Below are 25,478 nucleotides of genomic sequence, written 5' to 3' on the forward strand. Positions count from 1 at the left end.
CGGCATCGGTATTGACGGCCGGTTCTTCGGTACCAGTATCGATGCACGCGAAATCGGCACCGATGGCATCGACCCCAGGAGCACAGGTCCCGCCGGCCCGCCGGTCCTCCGGTGATGGCAGGGGTGAGAGGCCGCGTGGGCAATCGGCCCCGGTCACTCCCTCTGCCCATGGCCCTCGGGACCGAACCCTGTCTGACCCGGCCCCTCGAGACCGAGGGGGATCGACCTCCTCCTCCTCCGTTCCACCGGGCGCCGATGACGGGCACCGCAAAAAACAGAAAAAGTCATCGGTCCCCATCGGTGCGCCCGGCTCTCGGTGCCGGCGAGGAGTCAACGCCGAAGCGTCCGCGTCGAGAGGAGAGGTCCCCCTCGGTAGTGGAGGTACCGACGCGTCAGGGTCCCAGCACTTCGGTGCAGTCTCCTGGACCCGAGCAGCTTCCGGCACCGACACCTCTACCGGCCCCCCCGTCTTTCCCGACAGCAGGCCTGGACGAGTGCCTCCGAGCCATCCTTCCAGGGATCCTGGAAGGGCTGATGCGCAAGGCTGTGCCGGCACCGGGGGTGCTTGCGCCCTCGGCGCCGTTGACTGTGGCGCCGGCGAGCTCTAGCCCGGTGCCGAGGTCTTCGACACCGCCGCCGCTTGCGGCGCCGGTCTCGACTGCCACGCAGGTGGAGTCCCCGTCGACGTCGATGGAGGGAGCTTCGTCCCCGCCGGCGCGGGAGTCCACCGCTCGACGACACCGAGGCCTCGGTGCCTCGACGTCGAGCCGGGCCCGGTTAAGGACTCAGCTACATGAGCTTATGTCCGATACCGAGGAAGAGGCCTCGTGGGGGGAAGAGGAGGACCCCAGATATTTCTCCTCAGAGGAGTCTGTGGGCCTTCCCTCTGACCCCACGCCTTCACCAGAGAGGAAGCTCTTGCCTCCTGAGAGCCTCTCCTTTGCCTCCTTTGTAAGGGACATGTCCATTTGCATTCCCTTCCCCGTGGTCTCTGTGGATGAGCCGAGGGCTGAGATGCTCGAGGTCCTCGACTATCCATCACCACCTAGAGAGTCCTCCACGGTGCCGTTGCACAATGTCCTCAAAGAGACACTGCTTTGGAACTGGATGAGACCATTATCTAATCCCACCATTCCCAAGAAAGCAGAGTCCCAGTACAGAATCCACTTGGACCCAGAGTTAATGCGGCCCCAATTGCCCCATGACTCGGCGGTCGTGGATTCTGCTCTCAAGAGGGCACGGAGTTCGAGGGATACCGCCTCGGCGCCCCCGGGGCGGGAGTCTCGCACTCTGGACTCATTTGGGAGGAAGGCCTACCAATCTTCCATGCTCGTGACCCGCATCCAATCTTACCAGCTCTACACGAGCATCCACATGCGGAACACTGTGAAGCAACTGGCGGACCTGGTTGATAAGCTCCCGCCGGAGCAGTCCAGGCCTTATCAGGAGGTGGTCAGGCAGCTGAAGGCGTGCAGAAAGTTCCTGTCCAGGGGTATCTATGACACCTGTGACGTGGCATCTCGTGCTGCGGCCCAAGGTATAGTGATGCGCATGCTCTCATGGCTGCGTGCCTCTGACCTGGACAACCGCACCCAGCAGAGACTGGCTGACGTCCCTTGCCGGGGGGATAATATTTTTGGCGAGAAGGTCGAGCAGCTGGTGGACCAACTGCATCAGCGGGAAACCGCCCTCGACAAGCTCTCCCACCGGGCGCCTTCAGCATCCACCTCAGCAGGTGGACGTTTTTCCCGGGCCCGGCAGGCTGTGCCCTATGCTTTTGCCAAGCGTAGGTACACCCAGCCGGCCCGAAGGCCTCGACAGGCACAGGGACAGCCCCAGCACGCTCGTTCTCGTCAACAGCGTGCGCCTAAGCAGCCCCCTGCGCCTCCACAGCAAAAGCCGGGGACGGGCTTTTGACTGGATCCACGGGAACATAGCTGCCCTCAAAGTGTCCGTGCCGGATGATCTGCCGGTCGGAGGGAGGTTAAAATTTTTTCACCAAAGGTGGCCTCTCATAACCTCCGACCAGTGGGTTCTCCAAATAGTGCGGTGCGGATACGCCCTAAAATTGGCCTCCCTTCCACCAAATTGTCCTCTGGGAGCTCAATCCTTCAGCTCCCATCACAAGCAGGTACTTGCAGAGGAACTCTCCGCCCTTCTCAGCGCCAATGCGGTCGAGCCCGTACCACCCGGGCAGGAAGGGCAGGGATTCTATTCCAGGTACTTCCTTGTGGAAAAGAAAACAGGGGGGATGCGCCCCATCCTAGACCTGAGAGGCCTGAACAAATTCCTGGTCAAAGAAAAGTTCAGGATGCTTTCCTTGGGCACCCTTCTGCCAATGATTCAGAAAAACGATTGGCTATGTTCCCTGGATTTAAAGGACGCATACACTCACATCCCGATACTGCCAGCTCACAGACAGTATCTCAGATTCTGCCTGGGCGCACGGCAGTTTCAGTATTGTGTGCTGCCCTTTGGGCTCGCCTCTGCCCCACGGGTGTTTACAAAGTGCCTCGTGGTGGTGGCGGCGTATCTACGCAAGCTGGGAGTGCACGTGTTCCCATATCTCGACGATTGGCTGGTCAAGAACACCTCGGAGGCAAGAGCCCTCCGGTCCATGCAGTGCACTATTCAACTCCTGGAGCTGCTGGGGTTTGTGATAAATTACCCAAAGTCCCATCTCCAGCCAACCCAGTCTCTGGAATTCATAGGAGCTCTGCTGAATACCCAGACGGCTCAGGCCTTCCTTCCCGAAGCGAGGGCCAACAACCTCCTGTCCCTGGCTTCGCAGACCAGATCGTCTCAGCAGGTCACAGCTCGGCAGATGTTGAGACTTCTGGGTCATATGGCCTCCACAGTCCATGTGACTCCCATGGCTCGTCTTCACATGAGATCTGCTCAATGGACCCTAGCTTCCCAGTGGTTCCAAGCCACCGGGAATCTAGAGGATGTCATCCGCCTCTCCACCAGTTGCCGCACTTCACTGCTCTGGTGGACCATTCGGACCAATTTGACCCTGGGACGTCCATTCCAAATTCCACAGCCCACGAAAGTGCTGACGACGGATGCATCTCGCCTTGGGTGGGGAGCTCATGTCGATGGACTCCACACCCAGGGTCTGTGGTCCCTCCAGGAAAAGGATCTGCAGATCAACCTCCTGGAGCTCCGAGCGATCTGGAATGCACTGAAGGCTTTCAGAGATCGGCTGTCCTGCCAAATTATCCAAATTCGGACAGACAATCAGGTTGCAATGTATTACGTCAACAAGCAGGGGGGCACCGGATCTCGCCCCGTGTCAGGAAACCGTCGGGATGTGGCGTTGGGCTTGCCAGTTCGGCATGCTTCTCCAAGCCACATACCTGTCAGGTGTAAACAACAGTCTGGCCGACAGACTGAGCAGAGTCATGCAACCGCACGAGTGGTCGCTCCATTCCAGAGTGGTACGCAAGATCTTCCGAGAGTGGGCCACCCCCTCGGTGGACCTTTTCGCCTCTCAGACCAACCACAAGCTGCCTCTGTTCTGTTCCAGACTTCAGACACACGGCAGGCTAGCGTCGGATGCCTTTCTCCTTCATTGGGGGACCGGCCTCCTGTAAGCTTATCCTCCCATACCTTTGGTGGGGAAGACCTTACTGAAGCTCAAGCAAGACCGCGGCACCATGATTCTGATAGCGCCCTTTTGGCCCCGTCAGATCTGGTTCCCTCTTCTTCTGGAGTTGTCCTCAGAAGAACCGTGGAGATTGGAGTGTTTTCCGACTCTCATTTCGCAGAACGACGGAGCGTTGCTGCACCCCAACCTTCAGTCCCTGGCTCTCACGGCCTGGATGTTGAGGGCGTAGACTTCAATGCGTTGGGTCTGTCTGAGGGTGTCTCCCGTGTCTTGCTTGCCTCTAGGAAGGATTCCACTAAAAAGAGTTACTTTTTCAAGTGGAGGAGGTTTGTCGTTTGGTGTGAGAGCAAGGCCCTAGAACCTCGTTCTTGCCCTGCACAGAACCTGCTTGAATACCTTCTGCACTTATCAGAGTCTGGCCTCAAGACCAACTCAGTAAGGAATCACCTTAGTGCAATTAGTGCTTACCATTATCGTGTGGAAGGTAAAGCCATCTCTGGAGAGCCTTTAGTCGTTCGATTCATGAGAGGCTTGCTTTTGTCAAAGCCCCCTATCAAGCCTCCTGCAGTGTCATGGGATCTCAACGTCGTCCTCACCCAGCTGATGAAACCTCCTTTTGAGCCACTGAATACCTGCCATCTGAAGTACTTGACCTGGAAGGTCCTTTTCTTGGTGGCAGTTACTTCAGCTCGTAGGGTCAGTGAGCTTCAAGCCCTGGTAGCTCATGCTCCATATACCAAATTTCATCACAACAGAGTAGTGCTCCGCACCCACCCAAAGTTCCTACTGAAGGTGGTGTCGGAGTTCCATCTTAACCAGTCAATTGTCTTGCCAACATTCTTCCCCTGGCCGCATACCCGCCCTGCTGAACGTCAGTTGCACACATTGGACTGCAAGAGAGCATTGGCCTTCTACTTGGAGCGGACACAGCCCCACAGACAGTCCGCCCAATTGTTTGTTTCTTTCGACCCTAACAGGCTAGGGGTCGCTGTCGGGAAACGCACCATCTCCAATTGGCTAGCAGATTGCATTTCCTTCACTTATGCCCAGGCTGGGCTGGCTCTTGAGGGTCATGTCACGGCTCATAGTGTTAGAGCCATGGCAGCGTCAGTGGCCCACTTGAAGTCAGCCACTATTGAAGAGATCTGCAAGGCTGCGACGTGGTCATCTGTCCACACATTCACATCACATTACTGCCTCCAGCAGGATACCCGACGCGACAGTCGGTTCGGGCAGTCGGTGCTGCAGAATCTGTTTGGGGTGTAAATCCAACTCCACCCTCCAGGACCCGCATTTATTCTGGTCAGGCTGCACTCTCAGTTAGTTGTTCTTCGTAGGTCAATTTTCTGTTGTACCCTCGCCGTTGCGAGGTTCAATTGACCTGGGTTCTTGTTTTGAGTGAGCCTGAGAGCTAGGGATACCCCAGTCGTGAGAACAAGCAGCCTGCTTGTCCTCGGAGAAAGTGAATGATACATACCTGTAGCAGGTGTTCTCCGAGGACAGCAGGCTGATTGTTCTCACCTACCCTCCCTCCTCCCCTTTGGAGTTGCGTTTTCATCATTTTTGCTTGTCATTCAACTGGCGGGAACGGTCGCGCACGGGCGGGAAGACGGCCGCGCATGCACGGTGGGCGTGCCCTGCGTGCGGACCGCCTGCGAAGCTTCTTCCGGTTGGTGGGGGCTGCCGCGGACGTCACCCAGTCGTGAGAACAATCAGCCTGCTGTCCTCGGAGAACACCTGCTACAGGTATGTATCATTCACTTCTTCCGTACGCACCCTAAGTTCTTGCTGAAGGTGGTATCGGAGTTCCACCTGAACCAGTCAGTTGTCTTGCCAACATTTTTTCCCCATCCTCATACCCGCCCTGCTGAACGTCAGCATACATTGGACTGCAAGAGAGCATTGGCCTTCTATGTGGAGCGGACAAGCCCCTTCAGACAGTCCACCCAAATATTTGTTTCTTTCGATCCCAACAGAAGGGGAGTTGCTGTCGGGAAACACACCATTTCCAATTGGCTAGCAGATTGCATTTCCTTCACTTATGCCCAAGCTGGGCTGACTCTTGAGGGCCATGTCACAGCTCATAGTGTTAGAGCCATGGCAGTGTCAGTGGCTCACTTGAAGTCAGCCACTATAAAAGAGATTTGCAAGGCTGCAGTATGGTCATCAGTCCACACATTCACATCTCATTACTGCCTTCAGCAGGATTCACGACGCGACAGTCGGTTTGGGCAGTCATTGCTGCAGATTCTGTTCGTGGTTTAGAATACAACTCCACCCCCCTAGACCCATTTTTGTTGTGTTCCAGGCTGCACTCTCAGTTAGATGTTTCTTCATAGGTCAATCTTTGTTATTTCCTCGCCGTTGCGAGGCCCAGTTGACCTTCTTTGTTGTTTTGAGTGAGCCTGGGGGCTAGGGATACCCCATCAGTGAGAACAAGCAGCCTGCTTGTCCTCGGAGAAAGCAAAGTTACTTACCTGTAGCAGGTATTCTCCGAGGACAGCAGGCTGATTGTTCTCACCAACCCGCCCACCTCCCCTTGGAGTTGCTGTTGTTCTTTATTTGCTTTTTGACATAACTGAGGCGGGAACGGACGCGTGCGGGCGGGAAGGTGGCTGCGCATGCGCAGTGCGTCTGTCCCGCGCTCCGGAAGCTGTCATTAAGTTTTTGATTTTTGCTGAAAAAATCTCCATTCCTGAGCCGCCGTGGACGCCAACCCATCAGTGAGAACAATCAGCCTGCTGTCCTCGGAGAATACCTGCTACAGACTTCGCTTTATTCCTGTCACTAGTGAAGAAGATTGTTTAAAAAAAAAAAGATGAAGAAACTTTGTTTTTCCTTCTTTCTCTTGCCTGTTACCTGATTTATTTTCCCACCTTTGGCAATGTATTCAAGGGGGGCACTTGCGAAGTTTCTTTGAATTTTCCGAGCTGGTACCAGTTGCTTTGACTTTTTTTTTGTGGGGCTCTGCTCGTTTCTGGATCACGAAACTCAGTTGTTTTTCTCCTCTTCACGGTCCTAGAGGGCGGCCCCGTTGCTGGAACTTGTACCTTTGTGGTTTGGAGGTCTTAGTCTGCCATTTCCAAAGTGGGGTAAGTCTCTCGCTGGCTCCGTTTGGCTGCAGGCTCGGTCTGTTTACATCAGGTTTATTTTTTTTCATTCCTGTGAGCCTTACGTGGCTGTTGGTCAGTTCTTTCTCAGACTGTCCGTTCTCTGCTGCTTCAGGCATCTTGCTTGAGATGCCTCTGCTATTTGATTCTTATTTTGGCAACAGTTTTTCCTCCCTTCCTTAAGGAGGTTCTGGTTCTCTCATCCCCATGGATCCCTCCTGCTGTGGTTTGTCTGTAGGGTACTTTCCTTCTGGCAGGGGTCTGAGTTGCCCTTGGTGTGCAACTGCTAGCTCAAATCCCTCTTCTGAGTACCCTTGGGAGCGCTATTCTTGCCAGTCTTTTGCTTGGACTCAATTCAGTGTCTGTTTATGGGAATGTGCCTTTTTAGGACTAGTTTGCCTCAGCTCTTCCTTGCTTCCCTTGCTTTCGGCGGTAGTTTTAGCCTGGCACAGGTGGATTTTGCCTTTTCTAGTTTCAGGCGCCTCTCCCCTGGCACATTTGGCACTCCTTCCTTTTTCTGTAAGGGGTGCAGTTCTTTCCTGCTGAGCAGATCTATTGCTGTGCATCTGGATTATTGCCTCTTAGCTCTGCGCTTTTCTCTACTTTTCTGCAGGAAAGTGGCTCTATTCTAGGTGTGGAGTTTGACTGTCCCTTAGCTGTTTTTTCCTCAATTAGGTGTTAGTGGTCAGCTTCCTCTTTGTTTCTCAGAGGACAAGCAGGCTGCTTGTTCTCACGACTGGGTTGACGTCCACGGCAGCCCCCACCAACCGGAACAAAACTTCGCGGGCGGTCCCTCACGCAGGGCACGGCCACCGCGCATGCGCGGCCGTCTTCCTGCCCGTGCGCGACCGTTCCCGCTCAGTCTTTTCTTTTCCGCGCTGGAGAGAGCCGTGTTCGTCTCTCTCTCTGTCAGCCCCAGAAACCGGATCGCGCTTAGCCGCAAATTTTTTCTTCTTAGTTTGTTTCTTCGTTTTCTTTTATTCTGTTTTCTTTAAAAAAAAAAAAAAAAACTTGTTTCCCCCCCTCGTAAACGTTTAGCGGGGGGTGCCTCGTTGCGGCCTTGTGGCCGCGTGGTCGATATCTTTTCAGGTGTGCCTTTTACCGCCACCATCGACGACTTTGACTTTGCCGATGCGATTTTTCCGTCGATGTCCTCGAAGGTCCCGAGTGGATTTAAGAAGTGTGGTCGGTGCGGCCGGCATATCTCACAGACCGACACTCACGCTTGGCGCCTCCAGTGCCTCGGGCCGGAGCACGATACCAAGACTTGCACCTTGTGTCTCGGTTTACAGAAACGGACACAGGTGGCGAGGCAAGTTCTGCGGGACCGTCTTTTTGGAACTTGCGCCGGCCCCTCGACGTCGACTTCGACGGCATCGGTGTTGACGGCCGGATCTTCGGTACCGGTACCGATGTCCACGAAATCGGCACCGACGGCACCGACCCCAGGAGCACAGGTTCCGTTGGCCCGCCGGTCCTCCGGAGATGGCAGGGGTGAGCAGCCGCGCGGGCAATCGGCCCCGGTCACTCCCTCTACCCAGGGCCATCGGGACCGAACCCTGTCGGACCCGATCCCTCGAGGCTGAGGGGGATCTACCTCCTCCTCTTCGGTACCGCCGAGCGCAGATGACGGGCACCGGAAGAAGGCTAAAAAGCACCGTCATCGGTCGCCTACGGCGCATGTGGCTACCAGCTCCGGCTCCAGAGATGACTCGACGCCGAGGAAGCGGCAGCGCCGGGAGGAGCGGTCCCCCTCGGTGGTAGAGGTATCGCTACGTTAGGGCACGGGCACTTCGGTGCCGTCTCCTGGACCCGAGCAGATTCTGGCACCGGCACCTCCACCGCCCCCCTTGCCTTTCCCGACAGCGGGCCTTGACGAGTGCCTCCGAGCCATCCTTCCGGGGATCCTGGAAGGGCTGATGCACCAGACTGTGCTGGTGCTGGGGGTGCTTGCGCCCCCGGCGCTGTTGATGGAGGCGCCGGTGTGCTCTAGCCCGGTGCCGAGGCTTTCGACGCTGACGCCGCTTGCGGCGCCGGTCTCGACCGCCACGCAGGTGGAGTCCCCGTCGACGTCGATGGAGGGAGCTTCATCCCCGCCGGCGCGGGAGTCCACCGCTCGACGCCACCACCGAGGACTCGGTGCCTCGAAGTCGAGCCGGGCCCGGTTGAGATCTGAGCTACAGGAGCTCATGTCCGACACCGAGGAAGAGGCCTCGTGGGGGGAGGAGGACCCCAGATATTTCTCCTCAGAGGAGTCTGTGGGCCTTCCCTCCGACCCCACTCCTTCACCGGAGAGGAAGCTCTCGCCACCTGAGAGCCTCTCCTTTGCCTCCTTTGTCAGGGATATGTCTATCTGCATTCCCTTTCCCGTGATCTCTGTGGATGAGCCGAGGGCCGAGATGCTCGAGGTCCTCGACTATCCATCACCACCTAGAGAGTCCTCCACGGTTCCGTTGCACAATGTCCTCAAAGAGACACTGCTTCGGAACTGGTTGAGACCTTTATCTAATCCCACCATTCCCAAGAAAGCGGAGTCCCAATACAGGATCCACTCAGACCCAGAGTTAATGTGGCCCCAATTGCCTCATGACTCGGCGGTCGTGGACTCTGCACGGAGTTCGAGGGATACCGCTTTGGCGCCCCCGGGGCGGGAGTCTCGCACTCTGGACTCGTTTGGGAGGAAGGCCTACCAATCTTCAATGCTCGTGACCCGCATCCAATCCTACCAGCTCTACACGAGCATACACATGCGGAATAATGTGAAGCAACTGGCGGACCTGGTCGACAAGCTCCCCCTGGTGCAGTCCAGGCCTTTTCAGGAGGTGGTCAGGCAGCTGAAGGCGTGCAGAAAGTTCCTGTCCAGGGGTATTTATGACACCTGTGATGTGGCATCTCGAGCTGCGGCCCAAGGTATAGTGATGCGCAGACTCTCATGGCTGCGTGCCTCTGACCTGGACAACCGCACCCAGCAGAGGCTGGCTGATGTCCCTTGCCGGGGGGATAATATTTTCGGCGAGAAGGTCGAGCAGTTGGTGGACCAACTACATCAGCGGGAAACCGCCCTCGACAAGCTCTCCCACCGGGCGCCTTCAGTATCCACCTCTGCAGGTGGACGTTTTTCTCGGGCCCGGCAGGCTGCGCCCTACGCCTTCAACAAGCGTAGGTACACCCAGCCGGTCCGAAGGCCTCATCAGGCACAGGGACAGTCCCAGCGCGCTCGTTCCCGTCAACTGCTTGCGCCTAAGCAGCCCCCTGCGCCTCCACAGCAAAAACCGGGGACGGGTTTTTGACTGGATCCATGGGAACATAGCCGCCATCAAAGTGTCCGTACCGGACGATCTGCCAGTCGGGGGGAGGTTGAAACTTTTTCACCAAAGGTGGCCTCTAATAACCTCCGACCAGTGGGTTCTCCAAATAGTGCGGTGCGGATACGCCCTGAATTTGGCCTCCACTCCACCAAATTGACATCCGGGAGCCCAATCCTTCAGCTCCCATCACAAGCAGGTACTTGCAGAGGAACTCTCCGCCCTTCTCAGCGCCAATGCGGTCGAGCCCGTGCCACCCGGGCAGGAAGGGCAGGGATTCTATTCCAGGTACTTCCTTGTGGAAAAGAAAACAGGGGGGATGCGCCCCATCCTAGACCTGAGAGGCCTGAACAAATACCTGGTCAAAGAGAAGTTCAGGATGCTTTCCTTGGGCACCCTTCTACCCATGATTCAGAAAGACGATTGGCTATGTTCCCTGGATTTAAAGGATGCATACACTCACATCCCGATACTGCCAGCTCACAGACAGTATCTCAGATTCCGTTTGGGAACACGGCACTTTCAGTACTGTGTCTTGTCCTACACAGAACCTGCTTGAATACCTTCTGCACTTATCAGAGTCTGGCCTCAAGACCAACTCAGTAAGGAATCACCTTAGTGCGATTAGTGCTTACCATCATCGTGTAGAGGGTAAAGCCATCTCTGGAGAGCCTTTAGTCGTCCGATTTATGAGAGGCTTGCTCTTGTCAAGGCCCCCTGTCAAGCCTCCTGCAGTGTCATGGGATCTCAACGTAGTCCTCCCCAGCTGATGAAACCTCCTTTTGAGCCACTGAATTCCTGCCATCTGAAGTTCTTGACCTGGAAGGTCATTTTCTTGGTGGCAGTTACTTCAGCTCGTAGAGTCAGTGAGTTGCAAGCCCTGGTAGCTCATGCTCCTTATACCAAATTTCATCATAATAGGGTAGTACTCCGCACTCACCCCAAGTTTCTGCCAAAGGTGGTGTCGGAGTTCCATCTTAACCAGTCAATTGTCTTGCCAACATTCTTTCCCAGACCGCATACCCGCCCTGCTGAACGTCAGTTGCACACATTGGACTGCAAGCGAGCTTTGGCCTTCTATCTGGAGCGGACACAGCCCAACAGACAGTCCGCCCAATTGTTTATTTCCTTCGACCCCAATAGGAAAGGGGTCGCTGTTGGGAAACGCATCATCTCCAATTGGCTAGCAGATTGCATTTCCTTCACTTACGCCCAGGCTGGACTGACTCTTGAGGGTCATGTCACGGCTCATAGTGTCAGAGCCATGGCAGCGTCGGTGGCCCACTTGAAGTCAGCCACTATTGAAGAGATTTGCAAAGCTGCGATGTGGTCATCTGTCCACACATTCACATCTCATTACTGCTTCCAGCAGGATACCTGACGCGACAGTCGGTTCGGGCAGTCGGTGCTGCAGAATCTGTTTGGGGTTTAAATCCAACTCTACCCTCCAGAACCCGAATTTATTCTGGTCAGGCTGCACTCTCAGTTAGTTGTTCTTTGTAGGTCAATTTCTGTTATACCCTCGCCGTTGCGAGGTTCAATTGACCTGGGTTCTTGTTTTGAGTGAGCCTGAGAGCTAGGGATACCCCAGTCGTGAGAACAAGCAGCCTGCTTGTCCTCGGAGAAAGTGAATGATACATACCTGTAGCAGGTGTTCTCCGAGGACAGCAGGCTGATTGTTCTCACATACCCTCCCTCCTCCCCTTTGGAGTTGCGTTTTACTCATTAATTTGCTTGTCATTCAACTGAGCAGGAACGGTCGCGCACGGGCGGGAAGACGGCCGCGCATGCGCGATGGGCGTGCCCTGCGTGCGGGACCGGCCACGAAGTTTTGTTCCGGTTGGTGGGGGCTGCCGTGGACGTCAACCCAGTCGTGAGAACAATCAGCCTGCTGTCCTCGGAGAACACCTGCTACAGGTATGTATCATTCACTTTCTGGCCTGGCGAGAGTTGTTTCTTCCTCACTGCCTTATGGCTGCATTTTGCTCCCTATGGTCTGAGGATTACAGATCTGTGATGCTTACCTCCCTCTTTGCGGGAGTTCTTTCTCTACGTTGACTACTGCTCTATATCAGTTGCCTAGGAAGGCGGTCATTGAGGCTCAGAGACCACTTGGGGGCCGAGAGTCTCTCTTTGGGCACGGGGCTTTCTCTTGTAGTTTTAGTCCCTCTGGGCCAGGGGAGTGAAGCGCCAGGTCTGCATTTCCACAAGTTGTGCTCCTTTCCTGTTGGCAGCACATTCTTCTCTGGCTGTTCCCCAGGGCTCCATCTATGCATTTTGCTTGTTGGGCACAACTCCATCGCTGCATGTTGAGCACAGCTCCGTCGTTGCATGTTGAGCATAATTACATCACTCTATGTTGAGCACAGCTCCATCGCCACATGTTGAGCGCAGCTCCAATGCCACATGTTGAGCGCAGCTCCATCGCCGCATGTTGAGCGCAGCTCCAATGCCACATGTTGAACCCAGCTCCATTGTCACATGTTGAGTGTAGTTCTTTCTCTGCAGGTCTCAGTGTGGGGCGCAGTCCTGTGTCTGCATGTAGAACACAGCTCTGTGTCTGCCTGTGGAACGCAGTCCCTTGTCTGTGTGTGGCATGCAGCTCTCTCTTTGCGTATGGAATGCAGCTCCCTGTCTGCGTGCAGAGCGCAGCTCCACCGCCTGTTGAGTGTAGCTCCATCTCTGTGTGTTTAGCACAACTCTTCTCTGCAAATTGGGCAAAGTTCCAGGGAGGTATGTGGAGCACAGCTCTGTGACTGCAGGTGCTACACAGCTTCATGTCTGCGTAGGAAGCATAGCTCCTTGTCGGTGTGTGGAGTGCAGCTCCTTGCTGGCGTCTGGAGCACAGTTCCTTGCCAGTGTCTAGAGCACAGCTCCTTACCGGTGTCAGGAGCGCAGCTCCTTGTTTGCGTGTGGAAAGCAGCTCCTTGGCTGCGTTTTATACACAGTTCCATCGCTACCGCAGTGTCAGGTTCTCAGGTTCAGAGCCCGCGGGGCCGGGCTCTGGAGCAAATGTGAGCCCTTGGGCTGCTGACGAGGAGCGACAGCAGCAGGCAAAACCCACCAACCAACACTGGGTAAACACACCGGCAGGGACTGCAGGCACTGCCCAGCGAACCGGAACACATGGACTGGAATCCCCCAGACTGGAGGACACAGGACTGGAACACTGGACTGCAATCCCCCGGACTGGAACACACACCGGACCGGAACACACTGGACTAGAGCACACCAGACTGGAACATACACCGGACCGGAACACACTGGACTGGTCCCCCGGACTGGAGGACACAGGACTGGAACACGGGACTGGAGCACACTGGACTGGTCCACACAGCTTCACCTGCACTTAGCTACTAAACCCCCCAGAAGTTGAGCTCCTGGGTTCGAGTAGCCGACAGGACTTACTGGATACCGGATGACATAGGGACCAGGACTGGAAACAGAAGTGCTCCTAAACCTAAACTGATCTACGTGCTCCCAATCCCTAAACCAGCAGGAGTGTTCCTAACAGTAAACTGACAAAAGGACTTCCTAAGCCCTATACTAAACAGGAGCTCCTAATCCCTGCTCAAGAAAGGGACTTCCTAAGCCTTAAACTAACAGAGCAGGGAACTAAACACAAAGCTAACACAGGTGCTACTAAGCACCAAGCTACAAGCAGAGCTTTACACTAATAAGCTAAACTCAGAACTAACCAGCTACCTAAGCACTGCTCTAGCAAGCTAGATACAACTAACAAGGTGCTTCCTAAGCACTACTCTGGCAAGCAACCAGAAGAGCTCCTAGCACTAAAAGGGAAGACAGGGGAGCCACAAGGAGGGAAGCTAACACATAAGCCAAAAGTGCTTCTAAAGCACCAAACACCAACAGCAAAGACTGCAATGCTCCCAATAGCACAATCCCAGAAGTACTTCTAACAGCAAACTCTGCAGTGTTCCTAACAACACCAAACCCTGAAGTACTTCTATCAACAACAGAGCTTCCAAAGCCCTACACACAGCAATGCTTCCAAAACCAAGAGGGAAAAGCAGGGGGACCAAACACACAAACACCAGTGCACACTGCACTAACACTAACCTGGACCTTAGCAAAAGCAAGCAGGGAAACTAGACACAACGTCAGAAGTGCACACTGCACCACCCTACCTACAGCAAACACCACTGTTGCAAAGGCCCTGAAGGAAACAAGACCACTTCCTTATCAAGGCCCTCCCTGATGATGTCACACTCCCTAGACCTAGGCAAAAGCACACTGACCCAGAGAGGCCCAACCCACATCAATGCAAAACCGTGAAACACTTGAAGCCAGTACACCCAAAGAGAGTTAGAACAACTCAGACTACCCCCACAGGTGCAGTATAGTGAAACAATTAGAGCCCTGCTGCTGGAAGCTGCCAGCACAGAGAGACAGAGCCAGCTCAGAAAGGACAGACAAAGAAACAGAAGCCAGCTAAGAAGCTGACCCCCAGGAAAGAGGTAAGTTTGAGAGGGGTTCAGACCCCAATCATAACAGCACCTCCCCCTCAAAGCTCCCGTGTCCCCACGGGAGCTCCAGGTCTCAAAAGACAATTTAGGTCTCCATGGGTAGCTGTGATGAAATCTCCCAATGGGTTTCACAACATAAATCTGGGCGGCTGGGCAGGACGTGACAAGTACATCTGGAACTAGGAAACCAGAATGGCTTTGGCCGCCACGAGGCTCTTTAGAACGGCTGCTAGGCAGGATCAGAGTCTTGGATGCAACAAGCAGAGTTCTATTCAACAGGAACCATCTCTTGAAGGAGTCCACAACTTCCTTGACTTCCTGGCACTCCACTGTAGCAGCCAGAACTGGGCTAGAGCCCACACCCATCCTGGAATCTAAAGCCGGACAGGAACTCGAACAGGACTTCAGACTGGACCTTGCCTCTTGGCTGGAGCTGGAACTCAGGAGGGGTTCAACATCTTGGTTGAAGTGGGAACTCAGAGTAGACTCAGCATCTTGCCTGAGACTGCAATCTGATCCGGCCTCAGCCTCTGGGCCGGAACTGCCACTCAATTCGGACTCAGCCTCTTGGCTGGACTTGGTACTCAACGGAGACTCAGCATCTCGGCTGGCACTGGGACTTGCTCCGGATTCAGCATCTTGACCGGGACTGCAACTTGACCCGGACTCAGCATCTTGCCTGGAACTGGAACTCCAACTTGACCCAGACTCAGCATCTTGGCCGGGACTGCAACTTGACTCGGACTCAGCATCTTGCCTGGGACTGGAACTCCAACTTGACCCGGCCTCAGCATCTTGGCCGGGACTGCAACTTGACTCGGACTCAGCATCTTGGCCGGGACTGCAACTTGAGCCAGACTCAGCATCTTGCCTGGGACTGGAACGCCAACTCTCACCGGACTCAGCATCTTGCCTGGGACTGGAACTCCAACTTGACCCGGACTCAGCATCTTGGCCGGGACGGCAACTCTCACCGGACTCAGCATCTTGGCCGGCACTGTAACTTGACCCGGACTCAGCCTCTTGCCTGGGACTGGAACTCCAACTTGACCTGGACTCAGCATCTTGGCCAGGACTGTAACTTGACCCGGACTCAGCATCTTGCCCGGGACTGTAACTCAATTCTGATTCGGCATCTCGGCTGAACTCTGCACTCGGTGCAGACTCAGCACTCATCGTGGACTCGTCATCTTGGCTGGACTCTGTACTCAGTGCAGACCCAGCATCTTGACTGGAACTACAACTCGATCCAGACTCAGCATCTTGACTGGAACCGCAACTCGATCCAGACTCAGCATCTTGACTGGAACCGCAACTCGATCCAGACTCAGCATCTTGACTGGAACTACCACTCTCAGCATCTTGACTGGAACTACAACTCGATCCAGACTCAGCATCTTGACTGGAACCACAACTCGATCCAGACTCAGCATCTTGACTGGAACTGCAACTCGATCCAGACTCAGCATCTTGACTGGAACCGCAACTCAATCCAGACTCAGCATCTTGACTGGAACTGCAACTCGATCCAGACTCAGCATCTTGGCTGCTACTGCTGCAACTCGCTCTGGACTCAGCATCTTGGCTGTCACTGCTGCAACTCGCTCCGGACTCAGCATCTTGGCTGTCACTGCTGCAACTCGCTCCGGACTCAGCATCTGGGCTGGAACTCAAAACAGACTCAGGCACTGGGCTGGAACTCAGTGTGGACTCAGAAGCTTGGCAGACAAAGCCCTTCAGGCTGGACTCAGAAGTTTGTCGGGAAAAATCAGGAAGCCACCTTCTTTCAGCTTGGGCTTCAGGAGTATCCCGTAGGGTTGGCTCCGAGAGGAGTTGGAAGCGGTAAAAGAACAGCTTGGTAGAGGGATCAATAGCAGAAACTGGGTTTTCTTTGAACCCAAGCCAGGAGACACGCCTTCTTTCCGCTGCCGCTTCAGGAGTATTCTTCAGGGCTGGATCAGACAAAAGGGCAACCCGGTAATCCTGGAGTGTCAGAAACGGATCCAGATCAAAAATGGGGTTGGAACTGGGATCCAAACTGGTACTAGGAGGCTTGGTTTGAAGCACCACTTGAACTGGACGCAGAGACTTGGCTTGAAGCACTGCTTGGACTGGAATCGGAGACTCAGTCAGAAGCATCCCTCGGACTGGACTCAGAGGCTTGAGTGGAAGCGCCACCTGAACTGGGATAGAAGGCTCGGTTCGAAGCGCCCTCTGGACTGGACTCTGAAGCTTGGCTGAACGCGCTGCTCGGACTGGATTCAGAGGCTTGTCTGGACGCTCTGCTTGAATGGGACTGGACCCCTGCTGGGCCCAGAGCGTGGAATTCCCAAGACGTCTTCTCTCAGCGACAGCTTCCGGAGTATCCCACAAAGCTGGATTCAGGACAAGGCTGCGGCGATACTCTGAGAGCGTGATGAAAGGGTCCATATCTGAAACTGGGCTTTCAGTGATTCCAAGCCACCGGACACGTTTTCTCTCAGCTGCCGCTTCAGGGGTCTTCTTCAAAACAGGATGAGACAACAGTTTATTCCGATACTGACGAAGAGTCATAGAAGGATCAAGAACAACGATGGAGCTGGACCCCAGCTGGGTCAGCTGGGCGGGGGTTCTTGCCGGGCTCATGGCCTTTGCAATCTGTCAGGTTCTCAGGTTCAGAGCCCGCGGGGCCGGGCTCTGGAGCAAACGTGAGCCCTTGGGCTGCTGACGAGGAGCGACAGCAGCAGGCAAAACCCACCAACCAACACTGGGTAAACACACCGGCAGGGACTGCAGGCACTGCCCAGCGAACCGGAACACATGGACTGGAATCCCCCAGACTGGAGGACACAGGACTGGAACACTGGACTGCAATCCCCCGGACTGGAACACACACCGGACCGGAACACACTGGACTGGTCCCCCGGACTGGAGGACACAGGACTGGAACACGGGACTGGAGCACACTGGACTGGTCCACACAGCTTCACCTGCACTTAGCTACTAAACCCCCCAGAAGTTGAGCTCCTGGGTTCGAGTAGCCGACAGGACTTACTGGATACCGGATGACATAGGGACCAGGACTGGAAACAGAAGTGCTCCTAAACCTAAACTGATCTACGTGCTCCCAATCCCTAAACCAGCAGGAGTGTTCCTAACAGTAAACTGACAAAAGGACTTCCTAAGCCCTATACTAAACAGGAGCTCCTAATCCCTGCTCAAGAAAGGGACTTCCTAAGCCTTAAACTAACAGAGCAGGGAACTAAACACAAAGCTAACACAGGTGCTACTAAGCACCAAGCTACAAGCAGAGCTTTACACTAATAAGCTAAACTCAGAACTAACCAGCTACCTAAGCACTGCTCTAGCAAGCTAGATACAACTAACAAGGTGCTTCCTAAGCACTACTCTGGCAAGCAACCAGAAGAGCTCCTAGCACTAAAAGGGAAGACAGGGGAGCCACAAGGAGGGAAGCTAACACATAAGCCAAAAGTGCTTCTAAAGCACCAAACACCAACAGCAAAGACTGCAATGCTCCCAATAGCACAATCCCAGAAGTACTTCTAACAGCAAACTCTGCAGTGTTCCTAACAACACCAAACCCTGAAGTACTTCTATCAACAACAGAGCTTCCAAAGCCCTACACACAGCAATGCTTCCAAAACCAAGAGGGAAAAGCAGGGGGACCAAACACACAAACACCAGTGCACACTGCACTAACACTAACCTGGACCTTAGCAAAAGCAAGCAGGGAAACTAGACACAACGTCAGAAGTGCACACTGCACCACCCTACCTACAGCAAACACCACTGTTGCAAAGGCCCTGAAGGAAACAAGACCACTTCCTTATCAAGGCCCTCCCTGATGATGTCACACTCCCTAGACCTAGGCAAAAGCACACTGACCCAGAGAGGCCCAACCCACATCAATGCAAAACCGTGAAACACTTGAAGCCAGTACACCCAAAGAGAGTTAGAACAACTCAGACTACCCCCACAGGTGCAGTATAGTGAAACAATTAGAGCCCTGCTGCTGGAAGCTGCCAGCACAGAGAGACAGAGCCAGCTCAGAAAGGACAGACAAAGAAACAGAAGCCAGCTAAGAAGCTGACCCCCAGGAAAGAGGTAAGTTTGAGAGGGGTTCAGACCCCAATCATAACACGCAGCTTCAGTTCTGCAGGTACCTCTAACATCCAGCTCTTTCAGTGGGGCACTGCTCATCCTCTGTCTGTTACTCTCAGCTTCTTCTCTGCTTGTTCAGTGCATTTCTATCTTTGCCAGAGGTGTGCAACTCTTTCTCTGCCCATGGTGCGTGGCTCAGTTTGTGTGCTTTGAGTGCAAATCCGTTTGTTCTCGTTGAGCACGGAGTCTACTCTGTCTGATGAGCGCAGCTTTGTTTCTGTCCCTTTAGCACAGTTCAGTCTCTGACTGTGGAGCGTATTTTCACCTTTGCCTGTTGGGCACTGTTTCACCTTGTCGGTCAACCCCAGCTCTTTTGTGCAGGTTGAATACAGTAACTTCTCTGCAGCTGTGGCATACCGCAGTTTAGATTAATAGACAAGGCTGTCTTGTCTCCTGTTAGCTACCATTCCTGTGGCACCTTTTCTTGCCGTAGCCTCTTGGTGGCTGGCGAGAAGCTTCTCCATTGCTGGAGTTTGAATGTGTCTCTGCTTCTTTTATGGCTACTTGGCACCTTGGGGGTCTTTTCTCCACAGTGTGGCTCTCGACTCTCTTTCTTTTTGTCTCCTTTTGTTCTCTTGGCTCTGTTCTTTCATCCCTAAGTCCAGAGCGAGCTGGTTGAGGAGTACTTTCTTTCTACAGTTGTACCCTGGTATGCTGTTGCCCTTTTCTTCATGGTTCTGTTGGAGAGACTAGTGTTCCAGTTAGTTGGTTCTCTCGACTCAGGAGTCTCTTCTTGTTCTGTGGAGTTTGATTCTCTCACTAGGCGCGGGTCCGGGTGGGTCCTGGGCCTTGCTTCCTTTTGTCTGTGAAGGGTGGCGCACTGTGTGGGGTTGCGTATTCCTAGTACTTGTTAGGGTCGCTTCATCCGACCATCTTGGTCTCAAGGCAGACTGGCAGGTTTGGGAGTTAGTCTTTTTCCTTCCAGGGTTCGGAGAAGTATATCCTGGTCTAGGAGAGACGGTTCTTCTCCTTGTTGCTCGGATACGACTGTTGCCTTCCTTCCAAGGGGTGGGTCCTTTGGCATGAATATCTCTTGCTGCTTCTTTTGGTACTCTCGGGACAGGGGTACGTAATTTTTCTTTTGCTCAGGACGTTTGTTTTACGTCCTACGGCATCAGTTCCTTTTCTAATGTCTAACTCTGTTCCATTTTGGTAGCCTGGTGGTTCGGATATTCGAATCCTTTTCTGCTGATCAGTTTTTTGCTGTGTGTATAGCTTTGTTGATTTTTCAACCTTCTGCATTCTTCTTTTCTCCCCACCACCCATCTTTGGGAAACTGCTTTGCTACATCCCATTAGTCTGGACTGGTCTGGTATAGATGACAAGGAAGGAAAAATTATGTTCTTACCTGATAATTTTCTTTCCTTTAATCATACCAGACCAGTCCAGATGCCCTCCCTGGCTGAAGTCTGTCAGAGTGTTGTTTCCTTTAGGTATCCCTGGCTGTTCCACTACTCTTCAGTACGGTGGGATGTCCTACAGCACTGCCTACTTCATCTTCTCTATTCAGTCTCCTGCCACTTGTTGTTGTGTCAGCTCTGTATGACTCCTGTTACTTGGGATCACAGAGTTCTTTCCCTGGATTCAGGGGTAGATCTCTATGTGCTTGGGCAAGCTCAGTATGGACCATTCCCTCTCGCTTACTTTACTGTAAGGGGAGGTTGCAGTTGCCTTTGGCCAAGCAGGAACAGTGAGGTTCTACATATTGGCTCCAAGAGTTTGCCTGTTTGGTATTGTTTTCTTCTAGACTTCAGAGCACCATTGCTTGGCTATTCGAAATACTGAACATTCCAGGCTGCACGATACCCTTAAGGGGCGGTTTACTTGGAACTATTTCTCTGTCTCCTTCCGCTGGTAGATGGACACAACCCATTAGTCTGGACTGGTCTGGTATGATTAAAAGAAAATTATCAGGTAAGAACATAATTTTTCCATTCACATCTACCCATTCCACTCCACTCATTATTTTATAGATCTCTATCATGTCTACCCTCAGCCATCTTTTCTCTAAGCTGAAGAGCCCTAGCCGCTTTAGCCTTTCCTCATAGGGAAGTCATCCAATCCCCTTTATCATTTTTGTCACCCTTCTCTGTACCTTTCCCAGCTCAGATCTGTTCCTTTATTCCCTTACTATTCCCACTAATGCTCCATCTTTTTTGTCATTATTATTATTATAATTTATTACATTTGTATTCCGCGCTTTCCCACTTAAAGCAGGTTCAATGCGGCTTACATATTAATAGGGAATACAGCATATTGTTAGAGAAAGTATAAATTAAGTTCCACTTTAACCCTCTCCACATTATCCTCTCATCCTCATTTCTCTTTTCCTCTTCTCTTCGCTACTAACTATCTTTAGATTTGTAAGCTGCTCAAATATACTATTGATGTGTGGGATAACAAGTATTAAATAAACTTGGAAGTAACAAGTATTGAAAATAAACTTGGCAAAGCACTTCTCCAGTATAGTTCTGCTTAAAGCTCAGGAATAAACAATCAAAATAAAAGCTATGCTGTCGATAACTGCAGAGTTTGTAATGGTAGACATTTATGCCAGTGTTAAAATTGAGCAAAGTAATTATTGTGTAGAACTACTGAAGTGTTATTTCTAGTATAACAGCATAATCTTACTTTTGACAGAAAGGACTGGGGAATAGAAAACTTTCTTTCGCCAACTTTGCTGCGAAACATGAGAGGCAAAGACATTAAAAAAGCCATTAGCTTCCACATAAAGAGGAATCAACTCCTGTTGGAGCCAAGGCAGAAGGTAAGATCTGAATGTTAACATTTCCAGTCGTGAAATCTGGTGTGTCACATCTACTCTAGGCTACTGAAATAACAAAATTGGTGGAAACCTACCATCCAGAAAGCAAACTGCGGTCAAGCCAGCAGGATTTTTTTTTCACTTGTCCCTCACAGCAGACAGTACACAAAGTTGCCACAAAGGGCTCAGGAAGAAATTGAAGGCTTATCTGAGTAGCTTGGATTTGCTAATGTCTATTTATATTCCTTTAGCTGTGAGCTATGATTTTATAAAGCATAGGTATACTACTAATTAAATATTAGACTGTTCTTTACCTAGCAATATATAAGAGAGATCAGTTATACATTTTATAAATAAAAAATGATTAGAAATGTAATTATCCTTTTTTGTGCACTAATCTCCTAGTCTCCGAGGACAAGCATGTGCTTGTTCTCACATGTGGGTCGACGTCCGCGTCGGTCCGGGAAACCAGCGATTTTGCCAGCAAAATATAAAAAAACTTTATCCAGAGTCTTCCTGCGCGCATGCGTGGCCGTCTTCCTGCCTGTCGCGTGAGCGATCCCGCTCAGTTATTTTTTTCTCCGTGGTGAGGTGCAGTCGAGTTTTCACCACTCCTCTCAGGCCCGGGAAAGAGTTTTCTGCTCGTTTTTTTGTCTTTTTTTCTTTCTTGTTTATTAGAATTTACAGTTTAAAAAACAAAAAACTCCCGTAGTTTTTCTTTACTTTTTTGCCCTTTTAAAGTTTCCTTTATTTTTCGACACGGCCGGCTTAGGCTGCACGGTCAGGTTGCTCCCTTCTTTTCGTGCCCTTTTTTCTTTTAACAGGCACAATCGCGTCTTTTGATTTCGCCGGTCGTTTTTTCTTCCATGTCATCGAAGACACCCGCTTCAAATGTACTCGGTGCAACCGGACTTTCTCGGGTGCCGATACCCACGCTTGGTGTATCCAGTGGCTTGGCCCGACCACAGCCCAGCCGCTTGTAGTCTGTGTCTTCGCATGAAGAAACGGACCCAAGCATCTCAAGAGGCCCAATAAGAGAAGCTTTTTGGGGTTCAGTCCGGTCCGACATTGGTACCAAGTTCTGCGGCATCGACATTGAGGGCCGCATCGACGTCGGGAGCTAAGATAATGGCTGCGGAACAACCAACTCGCGCTGGGAGCAGAGAGGCATCGAGTGGGTCTCCACCTCTCTCGAGGCCTCCTGTTATGCAGGCCCCCCGGGACCAACATTCGTCAGACCTGGCCCCGAGGAGATGTGAGGATTCCATGTCTCCATCATCGGTACCGAGGAGTCTCGATGATGGGCATCGAGCAAAGGCGAAGAAACACTGTCATCATTCTCCTTTGACACACGGTGCCGGGAGCTCCGGGGCGTCGGGGGATTCAGCACATGAGAAGCGTCGGTGCCAAGAGGACCACTCCCCCTCTATTCAGGAGGTGCTGATGCGTCATTCTAGCAGCCCGGTACCTGCTCCCGAGCCTCAACAGATTCTGCCACTGGCTCCTTTACCGACCCCGCAGCCTTGTCCAATGGCGGCTCTCGATGAGCGCATCAGGGCCCTGCTTCCAGAGTTTTTGAAAGGATTACTGCGCCAGTCTGCTTCGGTGTCGGGGGTGCTTGCACTTTCTGTACCATCGGCTACAGCAGTCTCTGGCCCTTCGCCTGTGGTGAGGTCCCCGACCTCGGTGCCGCCTGCATCGGTGTTGGCTGCCACTCTGGTCGACTCTCCTTCGATGTTGGTGGAGGAAGCTTCACCGGAGTCCAGGCGGGTGTCAACTTCTCGTCACCACTATGGAGGACGTCATTCCTCGGCGTCGAGACAGGCTCAGTTTCGGACTGCTCTAAGAGATGTCTTGTTCGATATTGAAGATGAGCGCTCATGGGAGGTAGAGGAGGATCCCAGGTACTTTTCTTCTGACGAGTCTTTTGGGATTCCTTATGAACCTTTGCCTCCACCAGAAAGGAGACTGTCTCTACCGGAGAGTCTATCCTTTACCTCATTTGTCCGGGAAATGGCTGCAGCTATTTCCTTCCCTATGGAGGTTGAGGATGAGCCCAGGGCTGAGATGCTCGAGGTCCTGGATTATCCTTCTCCACCTAGAGAGGCTGCAATGGCTCCTTTACATAATGTACCCAAGGAAGTCCTTATGCAAAACTGGCCGTTCCCTCTGTCTAATCCCGTGATCCCGAAGAGAACTGAATCCCAATATCGGATCCACGGGGAACCTGGATTGATGAAGTCTCAGCTACCTCACAATTCCATGGTGGTGGACTCCGCTCTCAAAAGGGCCAAGAGTACTAGGGACTATGCCTCAGCGTCCCCAGGCAGAGAATCTAGAACCTTGGACTCTTTGGGGAGGAAGGCGTATCAGGCCGCTATGCTCGCTGCCAAAATCCAAACATACCAGCTCTTCACGAGCATCCGCTTGCGGAACTCGGTGAGGCAACTAGCTTGGTTGATGCGCTCCCTCAGGAGCAGGCCGAGCCTTTTCGCCAGGTGGTCAGGCAGCAGAAGGCATGTCGAAAATTCCTGGACAGGGGTACATTCGACACTTTTGATGTAGCATCCAGAATCGCTGCCCAAGGTATAGTGATGCGCAGACTCTCATGGCTGCGCGTCTCTGACCTGGATCATTCGGTCCAGCAGCAGATGGCGGATGTTCCTTGCTGGGGGGATAACCTTTTTGGTGAGAAAGTAGAGGATCTGGTTGAAAAGCTCAAAAAACATAATGATGCTATGGATTATCTCTCCCGGCGGGCGTCTTCTGCTACTACCTCCTCATCTAGGAGGTTTTTTGGAGGGAAGAGGAGTGCTCCCTATTCCTATGCTAGGCGTAGGTACACTCCTGCCTCTTGGCAGCCTATCCAGGCTCAGTCCCAGCGCGCTCGTTCTCGTCAACAGCGTGCGCCTAAGGCCTCTGAGGCTCCCCAGCAAAAGCAAGAGACAGGCTTTTGACTGGCTCCAGTTCAACATAGCCTCAGAAAAAGTGTCCATGCCGGACAACTTGATGGTCAGAGGGAGGTTGATATTTTTTCACCAAAGGTGGCCTCTAATAACCTCTGATTGGTGGGTTCTTCAAATAGTCCGGTCAGGATACACCCTCAATCTGGAATCCCAAACTCCAAATTGTCCACCGGGAACTCATTTTTACAGTTCAGAGCACAAACAGGTACTTGCAGAGGAACTCTCCGCCCTTCTACAAGCCCAAGCGGTCGATCCCATTCCACCAGGGGAAGAAGGACTGGGATTCTATTCCAGGTACTTTCTTGTGCAAAAGAAAACAGGGGGGTTGCGTCCCAACCTAGACCTAAGGGTCCTGAACACATTTCTAGTCCGAGAAAAGTTCAGGATGGTTTCCCTGGGCATCCTTCTTCCCATGATTCAGGAAAATGATTGTCTATGCTCTCTGGACTTAAAGGATGCTTACACCCACATCTCAATATTCCCAGCTCACAGGAAGTATCTTCAATTTCATCTAGGAACACAGCACTTTCAGTACCATGTACTGCCTTTTGGCCTGGCGTCTGCGCCCGGAGTGTTTACCAAGTGCCTAGCTGTAGTCGCAGCATCGCTACGCAGACTGGGAGTGCATGTGTTTCCTTATCTCGACGATTGGCTGGTGAAGAGCACCTTGGAGGAGGATGCTCTGGAGTCAATACGAATGACTATTCGGGTGCTAGAGCTACTGGGGTTCATCATAAATTATCCCAAGTCCCATCTCACCCCAGTCCAAAAATTGGAATTCATTGGAGCCCTGTTGAACACTCAGACAGCTTGAGCTTACCTTCCTGAGGCAAGGGCGGACAACCTTCTGTCCCTGGTGTCCATGGTTCGAGCGTCCCAGCAGGTCATGGCTCGGCAGATGTTGAGACTTCTGAGGCACATGGCCTCTACATTTCATGTAACTCCCATGGCACATCTCCATATGAGATCAGCTCAATGGACCCTAGCTTCCCAGTGGTTTCAAGCTGCGGGGGATCTAAAAGATGTAGTCCAGCTGCCCACCAGTTTTCAGAATTCTCTTCAGTGGTGGACGATT

General features: G+C 52.8%; 1 protein-coding gene across 1 annotated transcript in view; it reads left to right on the plus strand.

Annotated features, from left to right (window-relative positions):
• Window positions 1–25,478, plus strand: part of FRMPD1 (FERM and PDZ domain containing 1) — a 360,497-nt gene that overhangs the window by 240,467 nt on the left and 94,552 nt on the right. Inside the window, 1 exon segment of the mRNA XM_030194418.1 lies at window positions 21,314–21,440. Within this exon segment, the coding sequence (XP_030050278.1) occupies window positions 21,314–21,440 (127 nt within the window).

Source organism: Microcaecilia unicolor, chromosome 2, assembly GCF_901765095.1.
Source record: "Microcaecilia unicolor chromosome 2, aMicUni1.1, whole genome shotgun sequence".
Taxonomy (NCBI): domain Eukaryota; kingdom Metazoa; phylum Chordata; class Amphibia; order Gymnophiona; family Siphonopidae; genus Microcaecilia; species Microcaecilia unicolor.